Raw genomic sequence first — 22,366 nt, 5'->3', positions numbered from 1 at the left:
TTTGTATAGCGCTTTTTACAACGGGTGTTGTCACAAAGCAGCTTTACAGAGTGGGCAAGCCAGTGACAACAGTGGCAAGGAAAAACTGCCTCAGAACTGAGGAAGAAACCTTGGGAGGAACCACAGATTATTACTTCTTAAACATGTCTGCAGTTTAAAGGGTTACACAGTGAGGTCATACCTGAAGATGCTGAAGATCATCCTCTTGCACATTCTGAGACAAATTGTATACCTACACATACAACAAACAAGCAGAAAGAGGAAGAACCGTGACTTTAATCTTCCGTCTGTCCGAGTAAGGTAGAATATTCAACGTTTAAAAGCAGTTTAAAAGGCAGACCTGCACTGAGCTGGTCATGGTGCTGAGGGCGAAGAGCGTGGCGCAGTCTTTGATGGTGGACTGACTGTCGAAGGCTCCCTGTGTGTCTATGAGAAGCACAGCCACCTGTGGAGACACAGATGGTCATGACTGACTGGGCTGAAGGAGAACGGAGGCCTGAAATCTCATCCAAAACACAAGCAACCTGGCAAACTCAGCTGTGTGCAATACATATTCTAAAACCCTGATTTATGACCCATCAAGTCATTTAGTTCCATGCAACAAATTATTAAAGGTTACACTGTGGTCACTGGGCATTTCCAGGCCATCAGGATTTCGCTTTCTAACATGCAACCAGAAGTGAGCTTCTCAGGCAAGAAGGGACCATTTTAGTAAAGCTGAATATTTCACAGGCGTTCGTTTTGGGGTGTTTTCATTTTACACAAGAAAAGAGAATCTGAGACACTAACTCTGAACTCTGCTGATGCGTCTTAGAGTGGACTTGACCCACAAGCTTGACAATCACTACAGAAATGAACATCGTATACTTATTCTTATGTACCGTGTTGTGCTATGCTACCATGTTATGGAACTAAAAGACACATTTTGGTTTCACTGCCTACATGTGGTTCGCATGACAACTAAATAAGGCCAACTAAACGTCTTGTCTGTGAGGTTTTACCGTAATGACTGGAAACCCACGCCAAACAATTTGTTGGCCACTCTCGTGTTCATTATATTTATTTAAAAAAAAATAAATAAAAAATGATTAATAGTGGTAAAAATAGCAATAACACCCTGCGCAGCACATTGAGCTGCATTTGGTCCAAAAAGGCCATGATCCCTTTCAAATTCTAGGATTTATTATTTCATTTAAACTAGAAAAGTTTGAGTTTCAAAAAAAAAAAAAAAAAAAAAAAAAAAAACCTGCATTATTTCTAGGTCAATATTCAAATTTGTGGCACAAAAATAAGCACATTTGAGAAACTGAGCATGTTAAAGTGTTAAGGCCTTCGAAATGTCTTTCAGTGAAGCTGGTGTTCAGGTGAGACTCAGAGGCCTTAGTGGAGTCTGTGCCAGTCAGAGAAAATAAATAAAATTGAGCGATTTATGCAAATAATTAAAAGATTCTACTTTTTTACTGAAAGTTATGCTAGAAGTAGTAAGGTAACTGAACCCTGTATTTACCATCAATGGTTCCAGGTCCATTCTACTCACTCTGGTATGTAGATTAGCAGGTAACACTACCGCCTAAATTCCTTACTTCATTCTAAAACCCGACTAAAGACTTTCGACTGTGTGGTAAAATGAAGACGTAGCCTTGGGAAGCAGAATACAGAGAGGCTCAAAGGTAAAAGCCTGTTACAAGATGAAGGAAGAGAGAATGTGCGGCGGTTGAACGTCCAGAAGCAGAGATAAACCTGCATGGAGTACTACCTTGCTCCCGTCCGGTTTCTCAACCACAAACACTTCACTCCATGCCAGGATGCCCGTGGTCTCCCTCTCGCAGCCGCCCCTCCAGGTGAAGCCGGTCAAAGGCTCCTCGTTTCCACCCATCCACGTGTCAGATGTCTGCAGTAGCATAACAGGTGTAAGAGTGACCGTGTAGCTTTCAGTCTTTATTTTTCTGAATTCATGATTAATTCAGTCATTACAAGGTAAACAGTCATTCACAGAGGGCTGACGTGAGACCCATCCCTTTAGAGAAACCTAGACATTTAACACCACACTACCTGATACGGAACACAGAGTGCATAAACACGCACTCAATAATCCAATCATAATCAGATTTCTGCAGCTACCAGATAATTCAAATGGTCATGTAAACACCATACTCCGATCTAGAAATCTGAATAAGAAATCTGATAAAGAGGCTGGATTTTAGCTCAGTAATCAGATTTCTCAGTGCTGTAAACTCTCACTCTGATTTCTTAGATCAGACTAAGGTCTAGAAATCTGATAAAGAGGCTGGATTTTAGCTCAGTAATCAGATTTCTCAGTGCTGTAAACTCTCACTCTGATTTCTTAGATCAGACTAAGGTCTAGAAATCTGATAAAGAGGCTGGATTTTAGCTCAGTAATCAGATTTCTCAGTGCTGTAAACTCTCACTCTGATTTCTTAGATCAGACTAAGGTCTAGAAATCTGATAAAGAGGCTGGGTTTTAGCTCAGTAATCAGATTTCTCAGTGCTGTAAACTCTCACTCTGATTTCTTAGATCAGACTAAGGTCTAGAAATCTGATAAAGAGGCTGGATTTTAGCTCAGTAATCAGATTTCTCAGTGCTGTAAACTCTCACTCTGATTTCTTAGATCAGACTAAGGTCTAGAAATCTGATAAAGAGGCTGGATTTTAGCTCAGTAATCAGATTTCTCAGTGCTGTAAACTCTCACTCTGATTTCTTAGAGCAGACTAAGGTCTAGAAATCTGATAAAGAGGCTGGATTTTCTCAGTAATCAGATTTCTCAGTGCTGTAAACTCTAACTCTGATTTCTTAGATCAGACTAAGGTCTAGAAATCTGATAAAGAGGCTGGATTTTAGCTCAGTAATCAGATTTCTCAGTGCTGTAAACTCTCACTCTGATTTCTTAGATCAGACTAAGGTCTAGAAACCTGATAAAGAGGCTGGGTTTTAGCTCAGTGATCAGATTTCTCAGTGCTGTAAACTCTCACTCTGATTTCTTAGATCAGACTAAGGTCTAGAAACCTGATAAAGAGGCTGGGTTTTAGCTCAGTGATCAGATTTCTCAGTGCTGTAAACTCTCACTCTGATTTCTTAGATCAGACTAAGGTCTAGAAATCTGATAAAGAGGCTGGATTTTAGCTCAGTAATCAGATTTCTCAGTGCTGTAAACTCTCACTCTGATTTCTTAGATCAGACTAAGGTCTAGAAATCTGATAAAGAGGCTGGATTTTAGCTCAGTAATCAGATTTCTCAGTGCTGTAAACTCTCACTCTGATTTCTTAGATCAGACTAAGGTCTAGAAATCTGATAAAGAGGCTGGATTTTAGCTCAGTAATCAGATTTCTCAGTGCTGTAAACTCTCACTCTGATTTCTTAGAGCAGACTAAGGTCTAGAAATCTGATAAAGAGGCTGGATTTTCTCAGTAATCAGATTTCTCAGTGCTGTAAACTCTCACTCTGATTTCTTAGATCAGACTAAGGTCTAGAAATCTGATAAAGAGGCTGGATTTTAGCTCAGTAATCAGATTTCTCAGTGCTGTAAACTCTCACTCTGATTTCTTAGATCAGACTAAGGTCTAGAAATCTGATAAAGAGGCTGGATTTTAGCTCAGTAATCAGATTTCTCAGTGCTGTAAACTCTCACTCTGATTTCTTAGATCAGACTAAGGTCTAGAAATCTGATAAAGAGGCTGGGTTTTAGCTCAGTAATCAGATTTCTCAGTGCTGTAAACTCTCACTCTGATTTCTTAGATCAGACTAAGGTCTAGAAATCTGATAAAGAGGCTGGATTTTAGCTCAGTAATCAGATTTCTCAGTGCTGTAAACTCTCACTCTGATTTCTTAGATCAGACTAAGGTCTAGAAATCTGATAAAGAGGCTGGATTTTAGCTCAGTAATCAGATTTCTCAGTGCTGTAAACTCTCACTCTGATTTCTTAGAGCAGACTAAGGTCTAGAAATCTGATAAAGAGGCTGGATTTTCTCAGTAATCAGATTTCTCAGTGCTGTAAACTCTAACTCTGATTTCTTAGATCAGACTAAGGTCTAGAAATCTGATAAAGAGGCTGGATTTTAGCTCAGTAATCAGATTTCTCAGTGCTGTAAACTCTCACTCTGATTTCTTAGATCAGACTAAGGTCTAGAAACCTGATAAAGAGGCTGGGTTTTAGCTCAGTGATCAGATTTCTCAGTGCTGTAAACTCTCACTCTGATTTCTTAGATCAGACTAAGGTCTAGAAACCTGATAAAGAGGCTGGGTTTTAGCTCAGTGATCAGATTTCTCAGTGCTGTAAACTCTCACTCTGATTTCTTAGATCAGACTAAGGTCTAGAAATCTGATAAAGAGGCTGGATTTTAGCTCAGTAATCAGATTTCTCAGTGCTGTAAACTCTCACTCTGATTTCTTAGATCAGACTAAGGTCTAGAAATCTGATAAAGAGGCTGGATTTTAGCTCAGTAATCAGATTTCTCAGTGCTGTAAACTCTCACTCTGATTTCTTAGATCAGACTAAGGTCTAGAAATCTGATAAAGAGGCTGGATTTTAGCTCAGTAATCAGATTTCTCAGTGCTGTAAACTCTCACTCTGATTTCTTAGAGCAGACTAAGGTCTAGAAATCTGATAAAGAGGCTGGATTTTCTCAGTAATCAGATTTCTCAGTGCTGTAAACTCTCACTCTGATTTCTTAGATCAGACTAAGGTCTAGAAATCTGATAAAGAGGCTGGATTTTAGCTCAGTAATCAGATTTCTCAGTGCTGTAAACTCTCACTCTGATTTCTTAGAGCAGACTAAGGTCTAGAAATCTGATAAAGAGGCTGGATTTTCTCAGTAATCAGATTTCTCAGTGCTGTAAACTCTCACTCTGATTTCTTAGATCAGACTAAGGTCTAGAAATCTGATAAAGAGGCTGGATTTTAGATCAGTAATCAGATTTCTCAGTGCTGTAAACTCTCACTCTGATTTCTTAGATCAGACTAAGGTCTAGAAATCTGATAAAGAGGCTGGATTTTAGCTCAGTAATCAGATTTCTCAGTGCTGTAAACTCTCACTCTGATTTCTTAGATCAGACTAAGGTCTAGAAATCTGATAAAGAGGCTGGATTTTAGCTCAGTAATCAGATTTCTCAGTGCTTTAAACTCTCACTCTGATTTCTTAGATCAGACTAAGGTCTAGAAATCTGATAAAGAGGCTGGATTTTAGCTCAGTAATCAGATTTCTCAGTGCTGTAAACTCTCACTCTGATTTCTTAGATCAGACTAAGGTCTAGAAATCTGATAAAGAGGCTGGATTTTAGCTCAGTAATCAGATTTCTCAGTGCTGTAAACTCTCACTCTGATTTCTTAGATCAGACTAAGGTCTAGAAATCTGATAAAGAGGCTGGATTTTAGCTCAGTAATCAGATTTCTCAGTGCTGTAAACTAGGGAGTATATACACCCTAAAACAAGATTACTAGTCAGTTCACAAACGATCTGGACATATATAACATGACAGGGATGAGTGCCTCTTGTTCGTTAACATACTCGAGTGTTATTTTAGACATTATGCCAGGAGGAAGAAACAAAAGCAGTCTCTGTGGCAAATGAAAGGCAGTGTTGCAACAAAAGCAGGCCACAGGCCACAGAGCTCAGACCAAGCACTGTAACAGGCAAATCAGCTAAACCGGATTAAAGAGAGTTATGGAAGGCAATCAGCATTTGGATGCTTTGAATGGTTTTGGAAAGAAAAGTGGAAGACATGCTGCAAAAGTTCAGCTACAAGACATGAGGCAGAAATGTAGGTTTACATTTGTGGTGGTCACATGTTGTGCCACTATAGCTTTCCCTTAACTTCCCTTTTTTCCCTGTACCAGCCCTAATTAACAGGCATTGAAAGCACTTACGGGGGCTCAGAAAAGCTATATATATGGTATGCATGCTATACCAAGGCCCAGGACACTTACTGATCTAGTCTACCATAAAAATAACCTTACTAGTAAATTAAGTTTTAAGTTAAGATAAGTGATACTTTTTTGATCCCACAACCGGGGAAATTCCACCTCCACATTTAACCCATCCGTGAAGTGAAACCACATACACACTAGTGAACACACACACTAGGGGGCAGTGAGCACACTTGCCCGGAGCGGTGGGCAGCCCTATCCATGGCGCCCGGGGAGCAGTTGGGGGTGAGGTGTCTTGCTCAAGGACACCTCAGGTCATGGACTGTCGGCAATGGGGATCCAACCGGCAACCTTCCGGTCACAGGGCCAGATATCCTATCCTCCAGCCCACGACTGCCCCTGTGCACCAGAGAGTAAGCATTCCGTCCTGATAGGCACTCCAGCCAAATATGTAAATGCGATTTAGTTCGGGGCTTGGATGCAGCTGCTCGGCCATGGAAACCCATTCCATGAAGCTCTCTACGCTGTTCTTGAGCTGATCTGAAGGCCACATGAAGTTTGGAGGTCTGTAGTGATTGACTCTGCAGAAAGTTGGTGACCTCTGCGCACCAAGTCCTTGTTGCTGGAATTCACTGAGCTCCTGAGAGCCACCCATTCTTTCACTAATGTCTGTAGAAGCAGTCTGCAGGCCGAGGGGCTCGGCTTTATACACCTGTGGCCATGGAAGTGATTGGAACATCTGAACTCAGTGATTTGGATGGGTGAGTGAAAACTTGGCAATTTGTTGTATATACACCAATATATTTTGCATATAAAGTGAGGCCTCATAACTGTTATGGAGATGTTCCTAGATGCTATACATCCTCTGGATACTCAACATGAACAGTGATCATAAATCTCTTGTCTAATATCCCACTATAAACCAAGAAGTTCCCATATAGCCAGCCTGCCCCCCTCCACATCTCCTTTATTTTTTGCAGCTCAAACTGTTTGAATGTATCTGCTCTGACCATTTTCATCTGAAATGAAAGCAGTTTGAGCGTTTGACTGCAGGAACTGCTACCCTTTCATGGCGAAGAACATCTTCAGCCTTCAAAGACTCCAGGGCCAGTTTCCTGTGTGATGCACGATAATGGTTGCGGTGTGTGTGTGTGTTCTATGTTATGTACTGATTGTAAAGCATCCCTGAGCATGGGAAAGGGACTATGTAAATAAGTGATGATGAGGATGATGGTTTAAAATCTGTGCGATTTTCTTTTAGGAGCGCTTGATGATTCACAGCCTGTGAATTCTGAAGACAGAACATCGACTTGGATGTACTGCAACATGTGAGGGGCACACCACAGCACCCTAATCAGTCTGTCACATCAGACACAGAGCCACAGCATCTCTCTGTACTCCCAACAACCACTGGAGCCAAAAACCCACACAGATGCCCCAATTGTCAGACCCCTGATCACAAGGAAGGCTCAGAGTGGAAGGGCAGGATTGGCAATGGCCTAATGAGCAGATACTGGCTCATTTCACACCATTAGCACACATGCAGAAAATAGCCTCTCCCAAGACACCTGACCTAAATGGGAAGCGCTGTGGGGAGGACGGGGCAAAACATGCAACTGGTCATGCGGCGGGGGGGGTTTGGGGGAAGCAAGCACTGGTTTCCATACTGATGACGCTGCTAATGAAGCAGCCTTTCACTCAGCAAGACAAACGCAACATCTTTAGCCTCTAAATGTTTAAATAACAAATGTGCATTCAAAGTCATTTTTATATTCGACAATCTTCAAGACTGATGAACGTACATTTCGTCAGGAGCAGCTGATATTAACATGCATAAAAAAAAAAAGTCATGATGGAAAATCTGCAGCAAGCAGTGGCACATATTTAAAATTATGATTTATATTTCAAAAGGCCAAGAATTATTTTGGCCCCTGTAGATAAAACTGGCAGGTTTTTTGGATCATATAAAGCCCATGTGCAAAACAAGGCCTGTGAACCAAATTAGGTCCACGACAGAACCTATTCGCAAAAAGCCCGCAAAAGTGTTTTAATTTCCTATTAATATCATTTCTCAATGCACTACAGTCCCCAGCATGCACTGCAACGTAACACGCACTCCAACTCTCATACCCTGACAACAATCTATGGTACAGCAGTTACGCCCCAGTTCTACACAGCATTACACAGTTCCACACCAGTCACATCACCAAACACACCAACGGCAGCTCAGCAGCTCAGAACTTAAGCCCAAGTATTAATGAACTTGGAGCAAAGAAAGGATCCCAGGTGTCTAGTTCAAGCAAATAGGAAGGTTTAAAAGACCAAGATCCTGTAATATTTCAAAATCTACTACAAGTGCTTATATTTTACTGTTTTTGCATAGTTTTCATAAACAATGGTCAGTTCGGTTCAGCAAAAAAAAGAAATAAAATTCATTATTTAAAATGTTCTCTGGCCCATTGATTTGTTGAGATTATTTAATATGTTCCTATTAGTGGTTGAGTTTGACACCCCCGACAAAGTTTGCCCCCCCCAAACTGGCTAATGAGTTCAGGCCAAAACTAGAACTACCCAGTGCAGCAGTAGCCGACTCAGGGGCTTCTACATGATTTCATGTGAGAACACGTTAGATTGTCAACGTAACAGATAAAGGGACGTCTTCCCAGTTTTGGTTGTAGTAAACGCCAGCTAGATTAATCTCTGCCTTTACAATTACATCCTTAACACACCCACGTTAATACTCTCATGCTTAGGGCTGGGCAATGACATCAATACCATCACTGATGGCTTAATTTTAAAATTTGAATATTCATTACTGAACACCCATAAACAACCCATAGTTAACCATGTTTCAATGTTTCAAAATGGTCTTGATACTAGGGATCAGAACAGACAGATCCCACCCCAACCCCTCGCCACCCCCGACAAACATACAATCAACATTTGGCCAATTTTAAATTAAAAAAAAAAAAATTCCTTAAAGCTGTGGTGCCAATTTTCTTCTGAATCCAAAATACCAATTTGGCTCATTAAAAAGCAAATTATTATTTTTTATACTGCAAAAAATAAATAATACCTTTTCTATTAGAAAATACTGGAAAAAGTAGTGGTAGCGTTTTTTTTTTTTCACGTGCCCATTTAGTGAAAAACAAAAAAAAAGGGCTATAAAGACGTCAGAATCGGCCATAAAGAGTCAAATACCGGTTTAGTGATTCAGTATTTGGATACTGCCACCTGTAGCCGAGTACTCAAGCACTCACACACACTCCTAGTTTAACCATCACCCCCTGTGTCGCCTCTCACCTGTTGGTACATGTATCGGAGCATGAAGTCCAGCAGAAAGGACTTGCCCTTGCGGAAAGCTCCAGCGACAGAGACCACCACCACATTGAGGTCCCGGATGTGTTCCTGCAGGAGGATTCGCTCCAGAGCTTCCTCATCTAACGAGAACGCATGCTCGTCCTCATCCGCCACCACGATCTGCACAGGACCCACTGCTGCCTCCTCCTCCTCCTCCAGCAGGAGCTCGTCAACCACCTCGTCGTAACTCATTTTACTGAACGCGTCCTCCGCCCTGCTGACACCTACTGCGATGACACACACACACACACACACAGAGAGATACAGATGTGTTAGTAAAAACAATGAAAATTCCATCAGAGCTACGCAGCCCTTACGTTTGGCTTGCATCTGTAATTCAAATAATTCTAGTCGAGCTGGCATCACGCACAAAGCTCAGCACTTCACACTGTGCCTTCGGGGATATTTTTGAGTACAATACAGACCATCATTCTGCTTAGAATACCTGCTTGCCAAAAAAAGTTGCAAAAATAGCTGCTTGTTTTGGTTAGGATGCTTCGGTTACAGATTCAGGACTGCAGAGCTACTGAAAAATGAGCCACAGACTTTGTTGTATGCTCATGGGGGGGGGTCTGAAGTCTCCTTGCTGTTTCAAAGATGACACACATCTGCAAATATTACCAAATCTATTCAAATAAATGGCATGAACCATGTTTTATAGAGCTAAACAGATTTTAAGTAAAAAAAAAGCATTTAAAAAGACAAGAGTATCACAGGCACATCAGATCTGGATTTTTCATAGATTTCAGGAGTAAAATAACATCTGGTTCCATTGACTTGCATTAAAATTAAATCATTTTTTTCTCTTCTCCGGTAAAGTTAATATTTTGGAGATACAAGGTTTTCTTCCAACATCAGCAACATGTGTCCTTTTCCAGTTTTTGACCATTTGAAAATGCTTTCTGCCCATTACACTCTTAATCTGACGATTATGAATGGATGACTGGGGGGGGGGGGGGGGGGGGGGGGGCAGAAGACTGCTTACATTACAGGAGAAACAAAAAACCTGCTTTTAATGTAAAGTTATTCTGGAAATACGAGGTTTTCTTCCAGCAGCAGCGATACACATTTTACACGCAACACAAATTCTGCACATATTTTAACTGCGATCGTGTCACTTTATGAGGCAGTTCAGGTTTTTTGCAGCGTTTATAGTTTAGCTGCACTCAGTTTTATATGACCACCATAATTGTCAATCTGTAGTTTACAATCTCAAAAATCTAATCAATTCTTGACCTCAGGAATGAAAAATCAAACCTGATTTATATCCCAAAGAGAATCCCAGTCACCCCCTCCCCCCTCCCCCCAGACCCCTTCTTCACAGCATCATGCTGGCCTCTCTCTGACTTGCTGGTTCTTGGCCAACAAGGCATCATTCACTGCAGCGTGAACGCGTCCCACCATCTCCTTCTCCATTAATAAGATCCCTGCTGCTCTCTGCCCTGACCAAGGACATCAAGCCTGGCATAATAAGGAGGACAAGCTGACCAGCTTCAGATTACGTCCACTGACTGTTGGCACTTGTACACATGGACCAGAATACACAAACATATGAGCACAGCTGCCTGCGCCAATGGAGCTGAGGTTGCTCCATTATTTAGACGGTGTTGCTGATGCACAAAAACGCTCAACCAAACCCCAATGAGCTGAAAAGGAAGCGATGGGTAGAGACGTAGCGAAGTGTGACTGCATGAGCAGCTCAGAGAAAGGCCGTTTTCACACGTGGGCGTTTCAGCGTCTGAAGTGGAGGCATGGTTTTCTGCGCACATGTGAACACGCCAAACTCAGAGCCCTCTAAACTGCCCCAAAAACAAACCGAACTGACAACACCTCGCGGTGGTCTCAACCCGGATCGTTTGTAGTTCATCCTGTGGTTTGATTGATCTGTGCATTGTGTGAATAAAACGGCCTCGCTCTGCTTTTTGCCAGTCCAGTCAGTCTTCAGCACTTCAGCAGGTATAAACAGACCACCAAATCTCATTCATAAGGATCTACAAGATAAAGCCTGTGCGTGGTCTGCAACAAGTCTTATGGCGATAAGACGTGAGAGCCTGGGTGATTTAAACGTGCTTAAGTCTGTTGCTGTGTGCGCATGCAATGCTGAGCTTTGAGCTGCTTTCAAACTGAACGCTGAATGAATGAAAACACACCGCCGCTCTTCCTAATACATCATTTCACTGCAGACGCGGATTTGGAGCTCAGTGAGGAGCACGGCCGAAAACGGAGCCCACCGCGGCCCGAAGCTGGTGATTTTACCAGTTTTGCGTGATGCACGTCGGCCAATTGTTTCAACGCGGCCAATAGGAGAGCAGCAGCAGGGCCTGGGAGCCCCTCTCACCACCTGAAAGGTCAGATTTATCAGAGAACGCTGCCCACTTTATGAGCACCGCGCACACCGTGAGGGCAAAGTAAGTCTGAGTATTCATCTGTGATCCTGAGTTTAAAGCCAGTTTTCATTCAACTTAAACTTGGAACTAAGTTGTAAATAAATCTGAAACTGAAACTTTGCTTGTGTGTAAAAAGTGATTTCAGAGCCACTCGGTTCTCCCTGATGGAAACTGTTTACCTTCAGTGTTTTGTGCTTCTGATCATTTTAATAGACGTCAGCGTCACTAATTAATGACGTTCTATTAAAAGACTGGTTTACCAAGAGAGACGCTGGAGGACTTTCACCTGAAATGAGTTCATGAAGCCAGTCTGGTTATAAAAATGATAACAGGGCATCAGAGCCAGAATTACTCTTTTAGTACTTTTACTTTATACTTAAGTACATTTGAAGGTAAATACTTTAGTACTTTTACTCAAGTGGAGGTCTAAAGGGAGGAACTTCTACTTTTACTGGGGTGATATTTTACCTTGGGTGTCTCTACTTTAACTCCAGTACATGGTTTGTGTACTTCGTCCACCTCTGGTTGTGAACACAAAGAACTGAGGTCGTCTGCAGTCGGTTCCTTTTCAGGTTCACTTTAACAGAACTCAGTTATGTGTGAAAACACCCAGAGAGAGATGCACCACTTCAGCTGATCTTCACGTGACCGCGTAAGGCTTCTTGCGCTGCTTCCTGGGTGTGCTTGATCGAAATCAGTCAGGATCAGCTGCTCCTGATACTTGAACTGCTGATAAAGTCTTAATTTTTGGTCAATTTTGTAACGTAAACGAAGTGAGCTAAATACAGATCTGCTGCATTTACTCTGATGTCTGTGGCCAATGACTAAAACAAAAGGAGGTACAGTCTTGATATGAATTCCTGATGGTTGGACCATTTAAACATCAGAAGAACACCACATGTCCTGTTACATACAGGCCAATTACCGAGGATGCTCCGATAAGGGAATTGTGAACAGATGCCGGCCAACATGCTGGACTTCATGGCGCATTCTGTAACCAGCTGTAATGATTTTAATAGGTTTTTCTGGTTTTGGCCAAGAATTTGGTTTTTGATGCATCAAGAGAGTCTGAACATCTGACTAGAAAGAAATTAGAACTGGTTGAAACTTCATAACCAGCACACCTTTAGTATTTCTTCACCAATTCAGTCGTAGGACAGGAAACCTTTAAACAGAACCAAAAGGAAAACCTACTTTGTTAGTGATGCACAGATATGAAGTTACGCCTGTAGGGGCAAACGATGACACTACGATATTACACTCACACATTACATAGGAAGCACAACAGATCAAGTTAAACAGGTTCATCAGATTTTACGTGGAGAAAATGTTCCCTGTGCAAAGTATTCCAGCTTTCAGAGGCATCCTGCGGAGAACCACAAGCAAGGAAGAAGTACATTTGTCCAGGGTCCAACTCTGGGATCAGACCGAGCTCGCTGTGTAAACAGTAAACATTACATCAGTATGGATAACGCTGGATAATGTACTCTGGTCACTGGTAATTGTATACAGTGTTAAACAAATAGCTGAATATATTCAAATAACCAGATGGTGCATTCTTAAAAAAACACGGTGCTTCAAGGATGCTTTAGTAAAGAAAATGGTTCTATATACAACCAGAAACACCAAAAGAACCCTTTGCCCATCAAAGGGCTCGTTGCATCATGAAAGTGTTCTTCAGACAGAGGTAAAATGTGCATGAAACTCCTTACAGCCTGTACCATGTAGAACCTTTTGGAAAATGGTTCTATAATGGCACAAAAAAGGGTTCCTTTATTGTTACAAGCTTGATACCGTAACAACAGAAGAACCCTTTTGGGTGCTATATAGAACCATTTTCCAAAAGGAAAAGCACCACCCAAGTTCTGCCACCGTTCTCTCTTAAAGAAGGCTCTTCAACGGTTCTTTGGTAAAGAAAATGTTTCTGTTTAGAACTCAAAGAACATGATTAAAGAGTTCTTTGCATGGTGAAAGGGTTCATCAGACTGATGGAAACTGTAGATGGTTCTATATAGAACCATTCAGAAAAGGGTTCTATACAGTACCAAATCTATACAGGTTCCTCTATTATTACGATGTCAAGCTTGGCACCTTTCAGTGCTTTATAAAACCACCTACAGCACATTCTCCATCAATCTGAATAACACAAATCATGCGAAGAACGCTTTATTCACGCAAAGGGTTCCTTGAGTGTCCACGGTTCCATGTAGAACCACTTTCTTCAGTCAAGTCAAAGTTCATTTATGTAGCTTCACAGAAAAATCAGGGTCCAAGCCCCCATTAAAAACTCCCTAAGAGCAAAAGGAAGAAACCTTGCGAGGAACCAAGACTCAGAAGGGGAAACCCATCCTCCTCTGGTCGACACCGGAAAGGAAAACATGAGGTTTGCACGAAATGAAATTCCATGGTGGTCCATGGTGCAGATCGGTCTACAGAGATACTAAAGAACCCTTGAAGTGGCATCTTTAAGACCGTGAAGAAACACCTGATGAATCTTTTCACATCTGAAGACCAACCAGTAACGTTTCATTATGTAACGAACACAAAAGTTAAAAAGCCCCTATCTGTACGAGGAAGGTGGGGCATCAGGCGCAGTGGCACAGGTGGCACAGATGGCACAGTCACTATGAAAGTCAATGAAGTCAAAGACAGCAGATAAGCACCAGTTTGGGGGTTGGGAACCGAAACTAGACTCCTTCAGAAAGGAACAGCAGAAAACGCCCTTTACATCGTCTGATTATTAAAAAAAAGATAATGAATGCATTAATCTGAATGCCACCTGTGCAAATATTTAATGATGAACAGACAAAAACACCTTCGATGCCAAAAGACTTTTCCAGCTCTTGTAAAGTTACACCTTCCATCATTGGCTGTGTTCACATGCAAAGATTTCTGCCAATCCGATTGAATACAATGGGATTCCAGATTCAGACTGAGGTGTTTATGCTCACTCTACTCAACAATCTGCCGAAAATCTTCGATGACATGCTCGCTACAAGTCATCCGATGTGGAATGACGTGGATGCGTGGAGCAGCGCTGATGGTGAACGTTACCATGACAACAAACATCACATGAGGTCCAGTCAGAGTGAGATGAGCAGCAGTGAGCAGTGCTTGAGTTTTTAATGGCTTTAAACTGACGTCAGACTCAGAAAAACGACCTTCACGCGCACTTAAAGGAAGACGTCGTGCTCTGATGCACACAAGCTGGACGTCCGTCCCACCGCCGTCTTTTAAAGCTCAGAGTATAAACCTCGTCTCCTCTGCAGACCAGTTATAAACCTTTCGCTGTGACGCGACGTGCATGCGCAGAAAGTTGGAGTGTAATCAGATTCAGGCGTTTACACGGCTATTATTCATCTATTTAACTGATTATTTAGAGGTTTACCCACCTCGTTCAATCCGATGGAAATTATATTCCGATTGGCCTCAATCGGATTAGTCTATTCTGATTGAGGTGTTTACATGGACATATTCTATTCCGATTGAGCCATCAGTCGGATTATTAACGGATTATCAGGCTGCTTTAAACGTGGTTAGTGATGTGCCATAATTGAGAGGCTTCGTCAGCGAATGGTCAAGTCATCAGACTCCAACCACTGCTGGATATCAGCCAGAACGCAATAATGACGGTGATAAACGCAACCCAAATAGGGAAGATGTCAGCATGTCTAAAGGGCATGCTGATCTGACATAAAGGCTCGCTTTAAACCAGCAGACAACGCAGGGTGAAGCACGTGGACGCAGGAGCGCCTCCGCAGTGGTAAAACCCAAAAAGCTTGTTTCCTGTTAACAAACCATAACAGAGGAAATAAGTCTGAGCTTCTTTTTACGCTCATCTTCTTGAATGTAATCAACGTTCCTCTCTATGTGCTTCAAAGGAGCGTGACAACTTCACCAAGAAAGGAGCTCTCAGAGCAAAAGCCAACAACGCAACTACATACAAAAAAAATTCAAGCAAAAATATTTTTAAAAAAAAAGCAAAACCATCTAGTTTCAGTTTAAACAGGTCTTGACTGACCGTGCCAATCTCCTTTACTTACAGCTCATGCAGACTTTGGTCAAGGTCCAAGGCACAGGGCACGACCTGAACACGTACAGAGAGCTAAATGCCTGAGGAACTGCAGCGCCAGCTGACAACGCTGAGTGAAACTGATCAGATTAAAGCACTACATTTTCAGCAAACCACACAAACTACACTTAAGGCAGCATGATATAAAGTTAATGAAGCCGGGTTTCCTCAGTGCTGCTACTCCAAGCTTAGAAACTCGACATAGCCTGTTTTGACTGGTCTGCTTCGTTGTTTTCTTCTCTTTAAATTAGACCAAATGAAGCCTTCTACAACATCTAAGCACATGGAAAGCATGGAGCATGCTATTTAAAGTCAATTGTCACAGGTTATAAACTTCTAATCCAAAGCACTCAGTGTACGACACCCCTCGGTTGACTGTCAGGGCCTGGGCACCACGAGCAAAGCACACAAATCAGAATTAAAACGCTAAAAACAAGCCACTTGGCAAGAGCAACAACCTTTTTTTGGTCATCAAATCATGGCGATAAAGCACTTTACCAATCAAATATTAGTGAAATAAAACGCAAAATCCTCGTTCAAAACCATCACCCAGGACTAACAGAACAACAGGAAACCCAACACGACTCGAGTAGAGTCTGTACCTGGGACTTCCAGAACACAAAAGAGAAGGAATACTGAAAGAGGATATCATGTTACTCTTTATAAGGTCGGCTCTGTATACGTGTGACAGACGTGTTTTAAGGTTATGCCAAAAATGCTGAAGATAAGCTTCCTAAGAACAAGCGACCACAACACACTGTGGTTTCGCCAACTGGAAAAAAATCTCAATTTCAGCTCAATCTCAAATGTGACGAGTCATTCTGTCCTTTCAATAAAAGTGAGGGCCATGTTTTCTGTTCATTTTGCCACCGTGGCTGTAAATATGTCTCAGTATGTGCTAATGTGCTAATAAGAGCTTAAAACATATAATCTTAATCTTTAGCTCAGCTACTTTTCTCGCATCTCTGGCAGGAAACTTTCCCTCAAAAGTAAAACAGTTTCTTGCAAAACATTTGACTTTTTAGGCTCAAGTCGTTCTTTCGCCAGTTTCTGGTCCAATTTTCTCATTCCACCTTAAATAGTGCCTGAGGCACCAGGTTTTAAATCGCTGCACCATTTAAGGCGGAACGGGACAGTTCTAATGAGAAGCGACTTCAGCCTCATGACGTTTTAGTGTTTGTCAGCTTCTCGTTGCAGATTAAACGCATCATTAAACCAGCTGGAGTGACTAAACACAAACAAGTCAATTCGTCTCCAAATTATCGATGTTCGTCTTAAATCTCTCTCTTTGCTGTTTCGTTAGTTACTAGCTGGGCGATACTGTTGTCTGTGTTGCTATGGTGACCAGCCGTCTGCGCTGATCTTCAGGGTTAAAGGGTGAATCAGCAGTTCTACATTAACTCCAGCGTTTAAGACCATTTACTGTTAAACTGTGTTGAAGGATCAGCAGAGCTTTATTTTACTGTAGAGGAGGATTATTTTATTATTACCTACTGATCTGATTCAGCTGTGGAGCCACGACAGGACAGTAAAAGAGCCGCATGTTGCCAACTGTTGATTTGGGGCTATAAAACTACAGCAATGATCACAGAAAAATGCCTCTAATAAGGAAATGTTTTCTATTTTTTTAAAACACTGCAATCCTGAGGGGCGCAACCATCTAAATGTTGGCTCCATCATCAGGAGATGGCGAGTTCGATCCCTGGTGACAACTGGTCTCGCTCTCTGGGTGGGTAGGATGGAGTAAGAAGAGAGGTTGACTGGCCTTACAAAGCAGTTTCTAATCAGAAGAATCTCGCCAGAGTAAAAATGCGTTAAAAATAACTAAGAAAAATCAGAACAGCCTGTAAATCTCAGCAAAGCTGGATACAAGTTTAGAGGAACAGTCCAGCCTGGCCATCACTGAAAGAGGGATTCCACAGATGTTTGAATTAAACAGGTAAGACGGAAACGAAGTCATTCAGCGCGGCTTGGTGTGAAACGCTCCGCTCTACAGAACCCGAGGCGGAACTGTTCACAGTGGTCGTGATGGGAACCAGACGTCTGAGGAGCCTCTAAACATCAGGTTTTAAAAAGGCGCTTAAGTCAGACTCCATCTTACATTAACATGAGCACGCTCATCTGCTTAAAGAGGTGTATTTACGTTTATCTAACGATTAAGAACCATCCTGAATGAGTGAGTTAAAAAAAACTGGAGAAAAAAAAAAAAGATGCATATGAACAACAGACACGGGCGATATAGCAAAATCTATCTGATCTCTGATTAGTTAAAACAGACAAAGAGAAAAAACAAACTACCAAACAAGTTTTTAATCATCATTTCATGCATCGTGCTGCACTAAAGCCACTTAATCATGGCTAATTACACTCTTTAATAAATCCTGCAGCTGGAAGTGCTTTCCAAGTACTGACATTATTCACAACATGCTCAGAAAAGCATGCGGTGAAACACTGATGTAATTCAACATGATGACGATGACTAGTGTCAGTTCTTAATACTACTCACATAATATTAACGATCGCTCAGCCTAGCAGACGTAGGAACACTTCTATCTGGCCTCCCTATCAAAGCCCTCAGTAGGTTACAGTATGCACAGAGCGCCGCTGCCAGAAGCCTCTCCTACTCCAAGAAGGCTGATCATATCGCTCTGCTCCTCGGGTCTTCACTGGTCACCTATGACGCCCCTTTCAGTACAAGGTTCTTATTACATAGAGCTACATCCACACCGCAGGCCTCGTGGCTCAAATCCGGGACGGTTCACACTCGTCTAGGTAAGCGATTCAAATCAGTCGTTAACGCGAACGAACCGGCCTCCTGAAATGACCCACATGAGCTCATCCTGCTCGGTAACGTCACGTGACTGAATCACTGCATCATCAGCCCAAACTAACGAGCAGAACGAGCTTCGCTGAGAAGATCAACTCTGATCGGCTCTCGGCTTCGTCACTGGAGCCAGACGACGGACAAAAAAGGTGAGACGAGCTGCTTTTCCACCGTTCACAGGCTTTGGCGTCTGTTCGTCGCTGTTGCCACGGTAACGCTGAACGATGCTGCATGCGAATTCCGATCTGAGCTTCGCATTAAGGTCACGCATCCGATCTAGGACCACATATGAAAGTGGCTCAGGTCGGATCAGATTTGCGTCCACACGGCCCAGAAAACACCAGATCCGAGTCACATGAGGGCAGAGAAATCGGATTTGGGCCACTTCAGCCTGGCAATGTGAACGCAGCCTACAATACTCGGCTCAGCCTGGCTCCTCACCACCTGGTCGAGCTTCGTCTATACGTCCCACCCCAGACCTTAAGACTGCACGATTTAGGCTCTCAACGTTCCAAGGACCTCCATAGGTGGTCGTTCATTTAATGTAGCAGCCCCCTAATTACGGCATACTCTCCCAAAGGCTGCTCGTAAGCCTTCGCTGTTCCTTATGTACTGAAATGTTCTACCTGTGAGTTCCTTCTGCTACTAACGCTTTCTGCTTAACCTGCTCGTGTTCTCGGGATGTAAATCGCCCCTGCGCGAGGAAAAGGCACCATATAAACAGCAGCGATGATGAAGCCCCCCAAGCTCGAATGACCACACAGGTGCGCGTCCGCCGCCTCGCCCTGGCCTTTGACCATCAGCGCTAAACAGCAGACATCGGCACTGATTCTCAGCGGCGAGGCTTAATCCAACACACATTTCAGACTATAAACAAAACCGCGAGTCAACGCAGATCCCGAACCGCCGTTTGACGCATCGTCACCGTAACGGACTCGGCGCTAGCGCGGTAGCACAGCGATGTCAACACACCTCACATTTACGCTCACCGGAGGCCAAACGTTGTCACTGCCCAGCGTCCGGAATGAACGAAACACTGTCCATGTTAGCAGAACAACAGTTAGACTATTAAGGTAGACCGGAGCGGATCAAACGCCAGCTAACGGTGGCGCTAGCGCTAGCCACTCGCAGGGTAGCTCGGCTTAGCTTAGAGATGGGGGAGTCGATTCAAAGAGTCGGATCTTTGACTCCAGCACGTCTGGGAGTCAGGGCGGACTCGCGGCCAGCGACTCAGAGAGCCAAAATGCTAGGAGTCGATTCTTTGACCTGTAATCGGCTCAGGAGATATTCTGATGGAAGCCTGTCGAGAGTTTGAGCAGCGAGTCTGTTTACAACCTTTATGATGATCCATCACTGATGATGATCACCAGCCACTGATAGAAACGACCGAGACACATCACGATATTTTTCCTGACACTTAAAGTTAGAACCTGTAGTGTCACGTCATTATTATTATTATTATTATTATTATTATTATTATTAAGTAGTAGTATTGCTTTGTAGTCCACGATCACCAACTAGAAAAGTCAATTATCTGGAGAAAATGCAGTGACGGCACAACTTAATTCCCAGATTTTGTTGCGAGTGTGTGTCCAAGCAGTTGCTATGGTATTTTAGCTGCTTGCTATGGTGTCCCAGGTGGTTGCTAAGGTGTTTAACAACCAAGACAATCCAGCACTACCCACCAGGCACTGACAAACGTCTGCCTCTACAGTCGGGGTGGATGACATGGGAAGAATATTAAATCACGACACTTCAAAGCATTCCCAGGATACGCCACACGTTTGACGATATTCAGTTTTTCTGAAATTCAATACGTTGGAAATGACAATAGAAAATAATTTAACCTATAAAACTACTATAACAACAATAATAACAACATTAAGCCTCCAACTGTAGTGATCTTTATTCAGTCTCTTACAAACTGCACAGCTCTAAATCTAATTATGCTCACTCTAATGAAATATACAGTTGGTCAGTATTCTTTAAGGAACTGAAGAGATCAGACCTGCTCAGAAAGGCATACTGCAATAATTATTGGGACAATATCATCTTGTCCACCCCTACTCTACAACGGGCCGGACCGCACTCAGACTCTGCCATGGAAATTTGGATTAAGCGGCTAATAGTGGTGTATATTTTAACAGAGGCGTGGCTGCTGTAGGTTGAGGAGCTTCTCAGTACATCACTCCAGGGTTTCCGGGTCGAACGTTCCTTCAGCGGCGTTACCACGTGAAACCTGAATTCTGAGGAAGATGCGTTGAAGGAGTCAGTCATCATATGTTAAGCTACACCTTTAAGACACGGTTCTTCAAGGGTTCTTTAGTACAGACACTGGTTCTATATAGAGACTTGAACATTCAAAGAACCATCTGCATGCTAAATGGTCCAGTGAAAATGGGTCTTCGGACTGATGAAGAATGGCATATATGGTTCTATACAGAAGCCTTTTGAAAACGGTTCTGTTGTTGTTACAAGCTTGCCATCACACCAACAGAAGAACTCCCTTTTTTGGTGCTACATAGAAGCATTTTCAAAAGGAGTCTGAGCAGACCCATTCACCAAAGACTCTCCCTCAATCTGAAGAACCATTTCACCATACACATGATTCTTTGAGCGTCAGTGGGTTCTATGTAGAACCACTGACTTTTCCTGGAAGAACCAGTGTACCTTATATTAGTTGGGCTATACAAAGGTTTATATCACTATAGTCTGCAGCCACTGAAAAACAGACAAGCTACGTTCAGGGTGGTTTAGTATCTGCTCTGTCTCTGATCTCCAGCTCTGGAGCGGTGCTGGTCTGAAATGAAGCGGAGTCGAAGAGTCGACTCCCTCCATTCCAGCGTCAGGAGTAGAAGGTCAGAGTCGACTCCAGAAAAGCCCGACTCGTGAATCAGTAGCTCGGCTCGGCTAAGCCTGCCCCTCGCCTGTCCGCGTACTGCGCGCAAACCAGCGTCTGTTCTCGCTTGCGCTCGCCTAGGACGCCCGTTCGGACCTTCGCTAGGCTCGCCCGCAGAGCCGAAACAGTGGCGGAGCTAGCGTTAGCTTAGCATTAGCTTAGCGTTAGCTCAGCGTTAGGTAATAGCCGGGCTAGCGAGCATCATCAGGGCAGCTCCCGCACAAACTGCGGCACAACGCGACGCGCTCGCCTCCGTCTGCGCCATGAAAACCCCGCTATCCTGCCTGCGTCCTCACGCCCCTCACCGTCGCTCGTGCCGCAGCTCCTTTCGCCCTGGTCCCGCTGCAGCGCGCGCCGCTCCGCCATGTCTCTCGCTCCCCGCCCCCCGCACTGACGTCACGGCGGCTCCGGTTCCACCAACGCCACTTTATGCAGTGGAGGGGCGGAGTCGAGCTCCGCGCGGCCCTAAAGCCCGACAGCGCAGCGGACAGGTCATAACAGCAGTCAAAATAACAGCCGCGCGATTTCTACTGTTTACTGTTCTATACCGTATAAAACAAGCTCACAGTTCAGAGCTTAGAACAATAACAATAACTCAAAGACCCGCAGCAATCAACTCAGAAGGAGACTCATACTACAGTAACATCTCCAGGGTACGTTTTGGTCTTTTGGCTTTGTCCATTCCATCTGAATCCACGTGACCAAATCATAAGATTAAGATTAAGTGACCCTTATTAGTCCCCCAACGGAGAAATTTCACCTCCGCGTTTAACTCATCCGTGAAGTGAAACACCACATGCACTCTAGTGAATACACACACACTAGGGGGCAGTGAGCACACTTGCCCAGAGAGGTGGGCAGCCCAATCCGCAGCGCCCGGGGAGCAGTTGGGGGTTAGGTGTCTTGCTCAAGGACACCTCAGTCATGTTCTCTCGGCTCTGG

The 22,366-nt window shown here is 43.3% G+C and overlaps 1 protein-coding gene across 6 annotated transcripts in view; it reads right to left on the bottom strand.

Annotated features, from left to right (window-relative positions):
- zgc:158270 (uncharacterized protein LOC791213 homolog) overlaps window positions 1-21,814 on the bottom strand; it is a 29,963-nt gene extending 8,149 nt beyond the window's left edge. For 2 of the 6 annotated variants that reach the window (XM_017721639.1, XM_017721642.1), the window contains exons 1-5: window positions 21,730-21,814; window positions 9,186-9,469; window positions 1,757-1,891; window positions 341-445; window positions 182-232 (exon numbers count right to left, since the gene is read on the bottom strand). In XM_017721639.1, coding sequence (XP_017577128.1) covers window positions 182-232; window positions 341-445; window positions 1,757-1,891; window positions 9,186-9,469; window positions 21,730-21,790 — 636 coding nt within the window. In that variant the 5' untranslated portion in view covers window positions 21,791-21,814. Of the gene's footprint in view, window positions 1-181; window positions 233-340; window positions 446-1,756; window positions 1,892-9,185; window positions 9,470-19,497; window positions 19,667-21,729 lie in introns of those variants that run through there. The other 4 variants (XM_017721641.1, XM_017721643.2, XM_037534494.1 and 1 more) reach the window with 4 other exon arrangements.
- Window positions 21,815-22,366: the final 552 nt, after the last annotated feature.

The sequence above is a fragment of the Pygocentrus nattereri genome, chromosome 25, assembly GCF_015220715.1.
Source record: "Pygocentrus nattereri isolate fPygNat1 chromosome 25, fPygNat1.pri, whole genome shotgun sequence".
In the NCBI taxonomy this organism is placed as follows: Eukaryota; Metazoa; Chordata; class Actinopteri; order Characiformes; family Serrasalmidae; genus Pygocentrus; species Pygocentrus nattereri.
Note: the sequence above shows the minus strand (reverse complement) of the source record. Positions and strands in the feature narration are given on the sequence as shown.